This window comes from Octodon degus, unplaced genomic scaffold, assembly GCF_000260255.1.
Source record: "Octodon degus isolate 3935 unplaced genomic scaffold, OctDeg1.0 scaffold00033, whole genome shotgun sequence".
In the NCBI taxonomy this organism is placed as follows: domain Eukaryota; kingdom Metazoa; phylum Chordata; class Mammalia; order Rodentia; family Octodontidae; genus Octodon; species Octodon degus.
Window position 1 is genome coordinate 18,079,260 of NW_004524609.1, and position 11,689 is coordinate 18,090,948.

The following is an 11,689-nucleotide window of genomic DNA, read 5'->3' on the forward strand; positions in this document are numbered from 1 at the left end:
CATCAGAAGCCCTCTTGCCCTGAAGCTGCCTCTCTGTCCCTATTCAGCCCATGCTTCTGGGCTGCAACTCCACCCCGAGAAGCCTCTCACAGGTCAGGGTTACACCGTCTGCCCCGTCCTTTCTTCCTGTCCTCTGAAACCAGGTGTTCACTGTTAAGGGTGGACAGGCCCCACTGTCCTCACTGCATTCTAGGTCCTGTGGCAGGGATGGGGTGACCAGGCCTCTGACCTTGGAGGGAGGCCACAGCCCGGACTCAGGTCCAAATGGACGGCTGTCCGTCTACACTGCATTCGACACATCCCGCAGGCTACAGGTGGCAGCTCAGGTGTCTGCAAGAAGCAGCTGGACCACAGCACCTGGGTGAGCATCTGTGTCCCCTAAGGAGGTCCCAGAGCCAGAGAGGTCACCAGGCAGCCACTGCCTTTGGATTTAAGTGAGTTACTCAGCCAACAAATAGTCAATTTATTGGGACAGAGACAGTGACATGACAGGAGCCGCGGCGTGTGTGTGCCTGCCCCCTTACAGTTTGCAGAGGGCAAGGCTGGTTGTCCAGAGGCAGATCCAGGGTTTGGCCTTCTCACCTGTGTCCTTGCCTGCCTCTCCAGGCTTTCAAGCCTACCTGAGTATGTGTATCATGTCCGCTCCCCTTTCTTCTCCTCCTCCTCCCCCTCCTCCTTTTTCTTTTCCTCTTCTTCTTTATACTGGCAATCAAACCCAGGGCTTTGCTACGGAGCTACATCCTCACCCTTTTAATTTTGAGTACGGGCCTGGTTGGGTACTAAATTGCCCAGGCTGGGATTCAACTTGGGATTCTCCTGCCTCAGCCTCATGGACTTTTTGGGTTGTAGGCCTGCCCATCACGTCCAACTCTCATGGTTTCTTGTACTAGAATATTCTGGGCAGAAAAGGGTTGAATACAGGAGACAGCCTTTCTCCAGCATTTTTTTTTTGGGGGGTGGGGGGTGTCAGGTGAAATTTACAAAAAAAAAAAAAAAAAGTAAAAAAGGGGCCGGGGACATGGCTCAGTGGAATAAGCACTTCCCTGGCAAATTCAAGGGTCTGAGTTCAATCCCCGGTTCCACCAAAAAAAAAAAAAAAAAAAAAAAGGGGAAATTTACATAATAGAAGATTAATGTTTTTATTTGACAGGGTTTCATTATGCAGTTCAGGCTGGCCTTAAACTCACCTAGGCTGGCCTTGAACTCCTAGTGATCCTCCTGTCTCGGCCTCCCTAGCACTGGGATTACAAAAATTAACCATTTGAAGTGCTAATAGTGACTTTCAGTACATTCACCATGTTGGGCTATCACCGTATCTACCTGATTCCAAAACATTTTCAACACCTTACAAGGAAACCCTGTACCCTCTCACAGTGACTGCCCACTTTTCCCTCCATCCCCCGAGCCACCAGTCCGCTTCCTGCCTCTGAAATTTCCTATTGTAGACTCGGTACATAAATGGACTTAAATAATCATTGTTCTCTGGGTCAGGTTTACCAGAAACTATGATAATCTATGTTATAGCATGTGTAGTGATTGCTTATTTATTAAATATTTATTTATTTATTTGGTACAGGGTCTCACTACATAGCTTGGACTCATAGTGATCCTCCTGTCTCAGCCTCCCCAGTGCTGGGATTACAGGCGTGCATCATAACGCCTGGTTTCGGGGCTGGCACGGTGGGGCCGGCGCGGCATGCAGTACCAGGGATCGAACCCAGGTCCTTGCACTTGCCAAGCATGCACTTAGATCGCCAATCTATCTCTCCAGCTCCAGTGATTGTTTATTGTGTTGTGTTGGATTGTACCTAGGACCTTTCACATCCTGAGTATGTGCTTCATTACTGTGTTATAGCCCCAACCCATGTTACTCTTTAAGACTAAATAATATTCTTTGCATGGCTCCACCGTAGGCGTGTTTGGTTTGGTTTGATTACAGTATTGGGTGTTATACCTCGGGCCTTTGCAGGGCTGCATCCTCAGCCATTTTATTTTTTATTTTGAGACAGGGTCTCACTAGATCACCAGGCAAGGCTCCAACTTCAGTCCTCCTGCCTCAGCCTCCCAGAGTGCTGGGCTTCCCACCGCCACATGCTGTCTATCCCTTCAGTCGTGTCCGCCTCTTGGTTCCGGTGCCTCGTACCACATGGACGTGTGCCCACTTGTGTTCAGCTTTCCTGCTGCATGTCTAGCAGTGGAATTGCTGAGTCTCAGTTTGATTTGTTTCACTTTGAAGAACTGCTAACCCAAGCATTTTCTTAAGGTGCTTCATTGATTTCAGTTTCTTTCTTCCTGTTCTGATTGTCTCACCCCCCCCCCCCCAGGAATCTCCATAGCCTACAAAGTCCTGGAGGTTTACCCCCAAAGTCGCCTAATTCTCCTGACATGCCACGCACCCCAAGCGCCTCCACCAGTCACCTACTCCCTCTTCGCCAGCCAGGGCATCTCGGTGAGCAGCAAGGTGATGTGGACGCACCAGCCCGCCTCCTTCAGCATCAACGTCACGCTCAAGTCCAGCCCAGACCTGCTCACCTACTCCTGCCAGGCAGCTTCCCAGTCTGGCCTGCGCTGGAGCAGCACGAAGCTGCAGATGTACTGGGAGCTGTGGGCCAGTGAGTGCAGCGTCCAGAGCCCGGGTGGACTGTGGGCACCAAGGGGAGTCAGGGAGGGCCAGGGAGAAGTGAGGTTAAAGACCAACGTCCACCTCCAGGCTGCGGTCAGTGCTGTGGGACCAGACCCTGGGGACTCAGTCTCCCGCTGGAGCTGTAGAGCAGAGAGAGGCTGGGAAGGGGAGGGAGGCAGGGAGGCTGCAGATGCTGATAAGCTGGGTGCCCTTCTCCAGGGATCTCAGTGTCAAGGCTGCAGATGCCAAAGATCTTCGAGGCCCAGGAAGTTGTCCCACACCAAATCCCGCCTCAAATCCCACTCTGTCCTTACAATTCCACTTTCTCCACTTCTGCTCCAATCTGCACAGTGTCCCTGGTAGGTACAGGAAGCGCTGCCCACCTACTGTGGGATCAGGACTCCTATCTGCTCTTTGCCCACAGAAGGAGGAGAGGCAGCCTGAGGGGGAGGTACCCAGGCCTGGGGCCTGAAGGAGCAGGATTCAGAGCCCCCCATGAGTTGTGGGGTACAGCATGAGTCACTCAACCTCAAGGCCTAGGCTGCTGCTTCTGCAAAGCTTATAATAGGGCCCTAATGTCGGCCATGGTAGCTATGCCTGTCGTCATAGGGCCAGCACTTAGGAGGCTGAGGCAGGAGGATCATGAGTTGGAGGCCAGCCTGGGATCCAAGATATGGGTTCCCTGTCTCAATATGCAAAAAAAAAAAAAAAAAAAGAAAGAAAGAAAGAAGAAAGAAAGAAAGAAAGAAAGAAAGAAAGAAAGAAAGAAAGAAAGAAAGAAAAGAAAATGAAAAAGGCCATCTCTGGGGATATAGAAGGGACTGAATGAGGTGTATTTAGTAGGTGGCAGGGCTGGGCACTGTGCACACCAGGCAACAGCTCCCCCAGCGAGCTACAGCCCCTATCCTAGTTTGTTGATCTTAATGGACCTTAGTTTTTGTTCTAGAATCAGGCAACGCTTCATTCCACAACACAGAGTAAGTGCTCTGGTGAGCTGAGCGGAAGCTGGCCTTTTCCCTTCCCGTGTGGTGCAGGGCACAGAACCAGGGCCTTGTGCGTGCTGAGGGCACGCTCTGCCCCGGAGCTGCTCCGCCAGCCCCAGGAGCTTGGTTTTCTAGACAGAGAAAGGCCACATAAAGCAAGGGCAAAGGATAAAGGTGAAATGGTCACTTCAAAGTTATCTTTCTTGGAAAAGTCAGGGGCAGAATACAGCATTGGCTGAAGGAGGCTGGCGGCCTAGAGGAGTAGCTCGAGGCAGCGTGCTGTCTAGCAGGGCCCTAACGCGTTCTGTTTTAGTGTGGTGACCTGGAACCTCATTATGCATGGCTCCACTTTGATTTTTTAGCCTAGAAGCGCAGAAGCTTAGCCTGCAACAATGTCCTTCCATAATTGTAAAATTATAGTTATCAGAGAAAAGTTTACACAGGACATACAGCAATTTTAAAATTATTCACTGTTACAGTCAAGTGTAGTGGTACATGGTTTTTGTTTTTGTTTTTTGTTTTTTGGAGGCCTGCACATGCCTTCAGGACATTTCTGGTTTGGCTGTAGTATCTGGGTTCGAACCAGTGCAACTTGAGCCTCATTGCTTTTTTTAAGCAGGCACTTAAACAGCTGAGCTAATGGGCAGCACCCCCCCCCCCCCGCAGGCTTTTAATCCTAGCACTAAGGAGGCTGAGGCAGGAGAATCACCAAGAGTTTGAGGCCAGTGTGGGTTACTTAGTGAGTTCAAGGCCAGCCTAAATTACATAGCTAAACCCTGTCCCAAGAAAAACAAAAACATTATTTATATATTTATTTATTTATTTATTTTGTATTTTAGGGAAGGGTCCACAGGGTGTTCAGGGTCTTACTACTAGATCGGACTCGTAGTGAGCCAGCTGTTTACAGCCTCCCAAGAGCTGAGATTATAGGCGCATGTCACCATGCCCAGCCTCAATCACCATCTCAGTGCGCCCCCGAGGGTGGGGCCGGCACGGCAGGCCCGGGGATCAAACCCCTGGCCCCTGTGCCTGCTTGCAGAAGCTTTAATCCACTGAGCTATTTGTCTGACCCTCATAAACATTAATTGTTTATCTGAATTTCAAGTTTAATGGGTATTTTTATTTGGTAAGTCTGGCAACTGGAATATACTACCCAAAACCAAAACCAAAAGTAAAATTGAACAGTGCCCACTGTAAGTAGGCTCGAGGGCCTGGTGGGACACTCTGGCCAGCTGCGTGAGGGGACAGTCCAAGCCACACTTCCAGGTTCATTAAGCATCTCATAATGGGAATTTACCAGGGAAGGAATTAAAATCTCCCAGCCACACCTGTGCTACTGTCTCCCACCTTGCCAGAGCCAGTGTCCCAGCTGCAGGCTAATGTCACCTTGCATGGTGGAGGGTCAGCCCCCAGGGCACAGATGTCCTGCTGGGCACCCTCAGGCAGCCCACCCATCACCTACCGCCTGGTCAGCAAGGACGGGCAGGTCCACATGCAGAAGAGGCCACCCCACGGGCAGCCCGCCAACTTCTCCTTCCCGCTGCCCCCCATGCCCGGCTGGTTCCAGTGCCAGGCTGAAAACAGTGTTGGTGTCCAGAGCAGCGCCTTCACGCTGGTGCCTCCAGGTGAGAGAGCCACTTGGTGTCCAGAGGGGCAGCTGGCACTGCTGGGCTGGGAGGGGGCGGTGCTAACTGCCCTGGAGGGGATCCCAGCAGGCAGCCCACCGCCCCTGGCCCCTGCAAAGGAAGCCCAACCTGGCCACCTCCCTTACCCACACAGGACAGCTGCCCCAGGGACCTGCACTCGTGCTGGCTGGCAGCCTCATCTCCATTGCAGCGATGACCTCCGTGATGCTGGGTTTCACCAGGTAGGCAGTGCGTGCCGGGGGTCGAAGAGCAGGGAAACTGCCAGAGGGGCAGGGCTGCCACCTGGGCTGAAAAGGCCCAACAGCCCCCACTCCAGGACATTTACTAAGCCAGGCACAGTGACATATGCTGTGATGCCAGCACTCAGGAGGTTGAGAATTGGAGGCCAGCCTCCGTCCTCCCCGAATTGTACTGTCAGCCTTCCCCAGGTGGTGGCAGGAGGCAGGATCCCCTCTCCAAGGCCATCACCTCCTTGACACGTACAGTGACGGGATCTTTGTGTTGTGTGACCCCAGGTAGGTCTGGCCTTAGGTAGTGGCCACTCCCACCTCCTTCAACTTCCCATCTTGGCACCTGTCTTGCCTTGGCTCTGTCACCAAGTCTGTCCTTTGCAGAGGCCAGGCTCAAGGATGACCCTTGTCACCTATCTAGGCCTAGTGCTCCCTTCTGTAAAGTGGGGCACAGAGAACTGCCTCGCTGTGCACATGAGGCAAGCGCTTGCCCCTTCCTTAGCTGGGGAACTGTCTCCTTGGGCTGCGCGTGTGCCCAGCCACCTGCCCTGCAAAGGCTATGGGAGGGGCTGGCTGAGTTCGTTGACCTCAGAATCTACTACTTTGTGGTCCAGATTGTGAGTGGAAGATGTAGGCTCCAGGATTCCACCTTGACCTTGTGCCCTTCGGAAGGACCCTCTTCTGGGGTGAAGTGAAGCCGGGGGAGAGAAAAGGTCTGAGAAGACAGCGGCAGTCGTGTGGGATGCAGGAGCCTGCAAGGACTTGGGTGATAGACTTGTTCTGTGTGTAGGACTCAAGCTAACCGAAGAGCTTTTATTTTTAAATTTTATTTTACTTTTTGGTACTGGGAATCGAACCTAGGGCCTTGTGTGTGCCAAGCAGGTGTCTTGCGGTTGAGCTACATCCTGGGCCCTGGAGTAGCTCTTAGCTGCTGTTTCCACAAAACAAAAATTTGGGTAACTAAGATGAGGGATATGTTGGTTTGCTCCACTGCAGGAACCTTTTTATGTGTGCATCTAATAACAGCAAGACATTCATCTTAAACATACACAATAACATTTATCTTTAGCCAGGCAGGGTGGTGTATGTCTGAAATCCTAGCACTAGGGAGGCTGAGGGAGGATCACAAGTTCAAGGCTAGCCTGGCCACAAAATGAGTATAAAGCCAGGCTGGACTTCCTAGTGAGACTCTGTTCCCAACACACAAAACAAACAAGAAAGAAGGAAAAGGAAAGGAAAGAACAGGAAAAGTGGAGTAATGGGAGAATAAAAATATTTTTTTTTTTTTTTTGGCGGAACCGGGGATTGAACTTAGACCCTTGTGCTTGCCAGGGAAGTGCTTATTTTACTGAGCCATCTCCCCGGCCCCTGAGAATAAAAATAATTGCAAAATCTATGTTTATTTTTTGTTTTTTCAGATAAAAGTCTAACTTCATACATAGTCCAGTCTGGCCTTGAACTCAAGGCAGTTCTTCAGCCTTATGAACGCTGGGATTCCAGTTATGTGCCACCACACTCCACAAAGTACTAAATTTAATGACAAAAAAAAAAAAAAGAAGGCTGAAGCAGGAAGATCACATTTTCACATTTTTGAGCTTGGCCTGGGCAATTTAGTGAGATCTTGTGAAAGGGCTGGGGCAGCAGGGGGCAGGCTGTGGGTGTGTTCTGTAATGCTAGCATTCAGGGCATGCAAGCAGAAATAGCTTGAGTGTGAAACCAGCCTGGTCTACATAGACAGTATTTTAAACTTGCTGCATCCCCACCCGCCCCCACCCCCTGCCCCCAGAGAAAAGACAAGAAAAAGGCCTGCCGGTTCTTGTGGAACCCTGCTCACCCTAGAGTCTAGCTCCTCCTTGGGTGCAGGGTGTGGCCCTGAGAGTCACTCCAGGACACCTTCACCAGGTGAGGATTGGCCTTCAAGGCACCTGAAGCTTTGGGCCTTTGGGGTGGAACTGGATTGAGCTCTCTGCCCTGGGGCCTGTTTCACTTCAGTCTGAGTACTAGTGAGCCTGTGGGCCAGCCATAGCCTGGGACCGGCCCAGCCCAGGAAGAACGGGAAAGTGGTGGTGGGACCTCCACCCCACTGCAGGCTCACCTCAGAGGGGATGGATGAGTGATAGTCCAGGAGTGGAGCCCAGGATAAGGACTGGGATATATATATTTTTTTTTTTCCTGTGGAGCTGGAGTTCGAACCTATGACCTCTAATATGCCTTTTCCCATGAAGCAACACCCCTAGCCCTTAATTTTTTTATATTAAGAGTTTTGCTAAATCGGTAAATTGCCCAGGCTGGGTTCGAACTTGAGATTTTCCCGCCTCAGCTCCCAGAAGTGCTGGGATTACAGGCACAGGCAGGTGAGGCTTTGAGAGGGCTGGGGTGCTGGGGCCGAGGTGCTGGATGAGTCTGCGTCTTGGGCAGGCGGGGGTCAAAACCGGCTTCAGCCGGGCTTCTCCGAAGAGTCCGTCCCTTTCCCCGGGGGCCGACCCCAACGCCGTGGCTCGGAGGCCGCACTTTGGTCCCGGTCCCTGGGGCGAGGCCACGCCCCGCGGCCGGCCCGGGCGGGGCGGGGCGGGGCGGCTGGGGCGGGCGGCCGGCCGGCGGGTTCTGCGTTCCGCGGCCGCGGCAGGCGACGGCGACATGGAGAGCGGGGCCTATGGCGCGGCCAAGGCGGGCGGCTCCTTCGACCTGCGGCGCTTCTTGACTCAGCCGCAGGTGGTGGTGCGCGCCGTGTGCATGGTGAGCCGGGGCGAGCGTCCGGGGTCGAGGGACTCCTCCGCCGGGCCGGGCCACCAGCGCCGGAGCGCGACAGGTGGCGGCGGCCGGCGTCCCCGCCCGGCCTTCTGGGCCCGGCCCGCCGCCCCCTCCCGGCCCGGGCCCCGCCGCCCTGACGCGGAGTCGGGCCCACGGGACCAGGCCTGTCGCCCTGCTGGCGGGGCAGGCGCTGGCGACTCGGGAGCAGGTGGCCGGCGCGCCGCGGATCCTGGCGTGGGGGATTCCCCGGGATGGGGTTTCGGAAGCCACATGGGGTGCGGCGGGCACCCCTTCCCACCTAGCAGTCGGCCGGGGTTGTGTGCCCGCCCCACGCCCTGGCCCGCGCTCTGGTACCAGGTGCGGGAAGGAGGGGGGATAGGCGATCGCTGCCAGGCTGAGGGAGAGTGGCCTGCCGCGCCCAGAGCAGCCTACCTGGGGACCCCAACCTGACTGGGGTCCGACGGCTGCCCCGGGCTACGGCCTTGGCCCAGATGCCCTGTGGGTCGGGACGGCGGTGCCAGGAGTCCTGCGAGCACGCGGAGTTCCGGCTTCATCTCCAGTCGGGGGTGGGGCTTGTGACGGGCGGCTCCAGAACCCTATTGAGTTTCCATCAGGGGCACCGCAGGGTCCTGGGAGTTGTCTCAGAGGGACCCTAGTACCCGCTGCAGACTCCTCTGAATCTACCGACATCTGCTGGGCATGGACCGTGCCTCTGACTTTTGGGGAGGAAGCTACGAGACATGGTGTATTCTCAGGGGCTGGAGTCCTTCTGGGCATTTCAGAGGGTCAGCCCTCACCTCTCCCCAAGCTCCCAGCCCTGCTCCAGGGCTGGGAGCATAGGGCCTTGTCTGCCCTGTGGCCAGGCCACCTGGGGTACCTAGTGTGGTCAGGACCCTCTGTGGGGCAACAGGGAGGCTGGAGCTCCCTGGGAGGGGAGGGACCAGGATGCCAGGGAGGCGGAAGTTCTTGTAGGGAGGAAGTTGGCAGGACTGGGGATTCAAGCCTGGACCAGGGAGGAGCTAGAGGGGCCAGGGCTGTTGCTGGGAGGGGGCTGGGAGACACAAGAGCCCCCGGGGGCCCTGGCGTGGCTTGCCAGAGACGGGGGTGCCCTATACCAGGGTGCTTGGGAGAAGTTGGGAAAGTCGAGGTGCTTCCTGAACCAGATGGTAAGGTGGGAGCCAGTGAGACTCACACTTTGTAGCCTGTGTTGTTTAAAACTTAAAGTAGGGTTGGGCAGATTGCCCTGTGTCCCCATCATGAGTCTTAACAAAAAAAAGGTACCAGTGCAGACAGGCCTCTTTGAAAGGGGACTCCCTCCCAGGAGCTCCCCACCAGTCCCCACCTTCTCCAGCCCAGGAATACCCGGCAGGGCCCTTGTGGTGGGAGACCGTGGTCTGATGACCATGAGCAGTGTGCCGTTTGCCCTCCCCAGGCAGTATAGAGGAAAGGCAGCGGTGGCCCTGGGGGTCGGCCAGGTGGCACTCACTGCCCTACACCCTCCCCATTTTAGGTCTTTGCCTTGATCGTGTTCTCCTGCATCTTCGGTGAGGGCTACAGCAACACACCCAGTTCTGAGCAGTTGTACTGTGTGTTCAACCACAATGAAGATGCCTGCCGATATGGCTCCGCCATTGGGGTGCTGGCTTTTCTGGCCTCAGGCTTCTTCTTCGTAGTGGACATCTATTTCCCCCAGATCAGCAACGCCACGGACCGCAAGTACCTGGTCATTGGTGACCTGCTCTTCTCAGGTATCCACCTGCAATGCCTCTGTCCTAACCCTTAGGACAGGCACCCGAGCCAGGGGCACATTGGGGCCTTGTGATTAAAACCTTTGGTTGGGTTGGGGAGATAGCTCAGTTGAATAAGCCCTTGTGTGGGGCATGAGGCAGATCCCTCCTGTCTTGGGCACCCCATTGGTTCTTACCTCTGGTTCTACAGTTCACATATCCCTGTCTCTGGGAGATCCTTGCCTTAGAGCTGTCCTTTCTGAGTCCCTGGAAAGCCCCCATCTCCCTTGAGCCAACCTCCCTCCCCCATGTTTTCCCAGCTCTCTGGACCTTCCTGTGGTTTGTTGGCTTTTGCTTCCTTACCAACCAGTGGGCAGCCACCAGTCCTGATCAGGTGCTGGTGGGAGCTGACTCAGCACGGGCAGCCATCACCTTCAGTTTCTTCTCCATCTTCTCTTGGGTGAGTAGGCTGGGGCTAGGTTCAGTGTCCATGTCCTCAGGCACAGCCATGAACCCTCCACCCAGCACCCTGAGCACTGTCCCAACTCAAATCTCCCTGCAGGGCACACTGGCCTCCCTGGCCTACCAGCGCTACAAGGCTGGAGTGGATGACTTCCTCCAGAACTACGTGGACCCCACCCCGGACCCCACCACAGCCTATGCCTCCTACCCCAGTGCGTCGGTGGACAACTACCAGCAGCCGCCCTTCACCCAGAACACAGATGCCACTGAGGGCTACCAACCACCCCCTGTGTACTGAGTGGCACTGCAGGGCAGGGCAGGGCAGGGCGCCCTGTTCCTCTGGGCCTCCCCACAAGGCCCCCTGGAGCCACAGCCCCCTTCCTGTCCCTGCTGACGCCTGGAGTGCCTCAGCCTTCCTCTGCCCAGCAGCACCCAGGTGCCTGCTTCGGAAGGCACTTCAGTCACACACATTCTTCAAGGGCATTTTTGAGGAAAGGTTAGCTAGATGTTTTTTTATTGCTTTTTTTCTCCTCCCTCGGTGCTGGGGATGGAACCTAGGGCCTCGCACATACTAGGTGGGTGTTCTGCCGCTGAGCTGCACCCCAGGTCCTGTGCTGCCTGAAGTGGCCAGGTGCAGACAGGTGCCCACGATGTGCTGTTCTGGCAAGTGCCTTAGCGTCAGCCTCACAAGGACAGCTGGTTAGCTGGGCTTTCTGCCAAAGATGGGGGTCAGGGCCTCATCCTTGGCTCTTGTCAGGGCTCGGCTGGGGCCCCCAGCTCCTCACTCAGGTCTGCCACCTCCACCTCTGTGCCTTCAGCCCCCCGCCATGCCCTACTCAGCCTGGGCTTGTGCCGTGTCCCCTGAGGGTCTCCACCTCTGTGCCAATCACTTCCAGGCTGGCTTCCCAACAGCCGCAGATATGGGGCTGGTGCCTGCCTGGGGGTCCTATGGCACTTTGTTGTTGCTCCTTCCCTGGCGGTGGGGCAGGGCTTTGCCTGACTGAACACCCAGCTTTATGTAAATATTCTGCCACTTTGGTTACAAGTATAGGGGAGAGCCACAGTCCTCAGACTGAATGTATTAAAAAGCCTCAGGGGGAGATGCCCCTTGCCCTTGGATTGTTAGACTAGTTTGGAGATGGAATAAATGTTTTTCTCAGTTCCCAGTGTCCTGGGTTGGGCCTTGGCCTAAAGGTGGCAGGTCAAACTCCTCAGGTGCGCCCCCAGGGGGCTATCTTTGGTACTGCACTCTGAAGTCTTGATGTGG

At 55.1% G+C, this 11,689-nt stretch overlaps 2 protein-coding genes across 2 annotated transcripts in view; both read left to right on the top strand.

Moving 5' to 3' along the window:
• CUNH17orf99 (chromosome unknown C17orf99 homolog) overlaps nucleotides 1–6,646 on the top strand; it is a 12,386-nt gene extending 5,740 nt beyond the window's left edge. The window contains exons 3-6 of the mRNA XM_023714134.1: nucleotides 2,325–2,612; nucleotides 4,962–5,247; nucleotides 5,351–5,473; nucleotides 6,097–6,646. Of these exons, the coding sequence (XP_023569902.1) occupies nucleotides 2,325–2,612; nucleotides 4,962–5,247; nucleotides 5,351–5,473; nucleotides 6,097–6,103 (704 nt within the window). The 3' untranslated portion in view covers nucleotides 6,104–6,646. The remainder of the gene's footprint in view (nucleotides 1–2,324; nucleotides 2,613–4,961; nucleotides 5,248–5,350; nucleotides 5,474–6,096) is intronic.
• A 1,417-nt stretch (nucleotides 6,647–8,063) lies between these two features.
• On the top strand, nucleotides 8,064–11,584 carry Syngr2 (synaptogyrin 2). The gene is made up of 4 exons (XM_004630146.2): nucleotides 8,064–8,218; nucleotides 9,744–9,981; nucleotides 10,281–10,420; nucleotides 10,523–11,584. Exons 1-4 carry the CDS (start codon nucleotides 8,120–8,122, stop codon nucleotides 10,718–10,720), a joined length of 675 nt encoding a protein of 224 aa, XP_004630203.1. The 5' UTR covers nucleotides 8,064–8,119; the 3' UTR covers nucleotides 10,721–11,584.
• The last annotated feature ends 105 nt before the right edge of the window (nucleotides 11,585–11,689 follow it).